Below are 2,089 nucleotides of genomic sequence, written 5' to 3'. Positions count from 1 at the left end.
CGCCTGGTCTCCCCACCCCCCCACTCCCCCCCGCCCCCCGCCCGGGTTGCTTAGCTCCATGGGACAAAGAGAGGAATGCGCGAGTCTGGATCCTTCGGTCACAGGGATTAAGGGGACGGAGACCGCATCTGCCCGGGGGCGGGGCTGGCACGGACCTCAGCCAAGGCGGCCGAGCCGGCCGAGCCGGACCCGGGCAGCATCGGGCTCCGGGTTCAGACCCGCGTCTCCCTCCCGGCTTCAACCGCGGCCCCACCCCCTGGGCCTGCGCCGCGCCCCATTGGCCGCCGCCGGGCTCCCTCCCCCCGTCCGCCGCGCGCCATTGGCCGGGCCTTGTTGGCATGTTTGGGGGCGGGGGCGGGGGGCGGCCCCTGCCTGGAAGCAGCTGGACTTCCTCCCTCTAGCCGCCTGTCTGGGTCATCGCGTCTGTCCGTCCCTGGCCCCGTCCTCCGCCCAGCAGCTGTCTCTCCCCTCGCCTCTCGCCCCCCTGGGTGGCTGCCATGGGCCGGAAGAGGAGGCTCATCACCGATTCCTTCCCCAAAGTGAAGAGGAGGAAGGGCGGGCCGGGGCCTGGCAAAGAGGCCGGGGCGCCCGAGCCAGGGCTGCGAGGTGGGGGCGGGGGGCAGGGGACCCGAGCCAGGGCTGTGGGGCGGGGGCGAGGGGCAGGGGGCTGATATCAGGGAAAAGAGGGGAGAGGGGTTCAGGTCGGGGGAAGGGGACAGATGTCTGGGGACAGGGCACCTGAGCCAGGGCTGCGGGGCGAGGGGGCGGGAGGCAGGGGGCTGATATCAGGGGCAAGAGAGTAGAGGGGGTTCAGGTCGGGGGAAGGGGACAGACGTCTGGGGACAGGGCACCCGAGCCAGGGCTGCGGGGCGAGGGGGCGGGAGGCAGGGGGCTGATATCAGGAGCAAGAGAGGAGAGGAGTTCGGGTCGGGGGAAGGGGACAGATGTCTGGGGACAGGACACCCGAGCCAGGGCTAAGTAGGAGGAGGAGGGGAGGGAGAAGAGGGCAGCGGGATGGGGGAGTGGAGCGGGAGCCGGGGAAGGGACAGAGGTCTTGGAGCAGTGGTATAGAGGCATGGGAGAAGGGGGAGAAGGGATGTAGGATGTAGGGAGGGGAGAAAGGTATGCAGAGGAAGAAGGGGAAGGGGGATTTGGGGAAGAGAGATTTGGGGCAGGGGTCGAAGGAGCTTAGGAGCCGGGAGTGAAGGACAGCCTCTTTTGTTAGGGGAGGAACCAGAGGAGGACACGCTTGCAGCCCACCGGGATAAAACCCATTTGGAGATACTGAGGCAGTTTGACCTGAACAGGCACTTCGGTCCCTGCACAGGTAAGCGCTTCCAGGAGCCCTGCCTGGCCCTTCCCTGATTCTGAAGCCCTCACCTCTCTGGGGGTGCCCTCAATCTACGCCACAGGGCCTTTCACCCAGGCAGTGCCCCATTTCTAGGTGTCTCTAGCCTAGAGTACCAACTTGCATCCTTTCTCCCTGCTAGGGATCACTCGACTACAGAGATGGGAACGAGCAAAGAAGCTGGGCCTAGACCCTCCCCCTGAGGTGCTCAAGGTACTCTGGGCCCACCCTGAAGACCCCCAATATCAGTGCAGGTGAGAGCAGACTCTGCGGTGGGAGCTCCTGGGAATCAGGGTGCCAGGGTTCAGGGAAAGAAGAGCTCCCACTTCAAGCAGTGACTCCTCCCCCCAGTGTCTGCCCCTCCCTGATAGGCTGAGAGGTGACAGCAGGGAGAGAGAAGCATCTCCAGTGGCTGGGCTCCGGAAGGACGCTCCCCCAGCTTGCTCCATCTCCCTCCCCGACTGAGCCCGAAAAGCCTGAGCCACTAGGCTGCCTAGGCCCATCCCCACCACTTCTTCTTTGCAGCCTCTGGCACCTGTACCCCATCTAAAGAAATCAGTCATGAAGTCACGCTCAGTGATCCCCGCCGCTGTCCCAGGGGCCTTCCGAATGGACAGAGGACCCCACTGCTGTTTCTTCAAACAACCCTCTACTGGAGGGGGTGGAGGCTGGTGTGGCCAGGATCTCCCTGAGGAGAGGAATAAACCAGAGCCTCAGCACTCCAGGTCGGGGGGGGGGGGG

At 65.4% G+C, this 2,089-nt stretch overlaps 1 protein-coding gene across 1 annotated transcript in view; it reads left to right on the top strand.

Annotated features, from left to right (window-relative positions):
• The first annotated feature begins 318 nt into the window (after positions 1–318).
• The window catches only part of POLD4 (DNA polymerase delta 4, accessory subunit), a 2,094-nt gene continuing 323 nt past the window's right edge, over positions 319–2,089 (top strand). Inside the window, exons 1-4 of the mRNA XM_069066482.1 lie at positions 319–606; positions 1,226–1,327; positions 1,491–1,561; positions 1,874–2,089. The exon at positions 1,874–2,089 is cut by the window's right edge and continues 323 nt beyond it. Coding sequence (XP_068922583.1) covers positions 498–606; positions 1,226–1,327; positions 1,491–1,561; positions 1,874–2,089 — 498 coding nt within the window. The 5' untranslated portion in view covers positions 319–497. The remainder of the gene's footprint in view (positions 607–1,225; positions 1,328–1,490; positions 1,562–1,873) is intronic.

Source organism: Petaurus breviceps, unplaced genomic scaffold (assembly GCF_028583685.1).
Source record: "Petaurus breviceps papuanus isolate PSGF00001 unplaced genomic scaffold, PetGlider_PUasm1.0 90721, whole genome shotgun sequence".
Lineage (NCBI taxonomy): Eukaryota > Metazoa > Chordata > Mammalia > Diprotodontia > Petauridae > Petaurus > Petaurus breviceps.
Note: the sequence above shows the minus strand (reverse complement) of the source record. Positions and strands in the feature narration are given on the sequence as shown.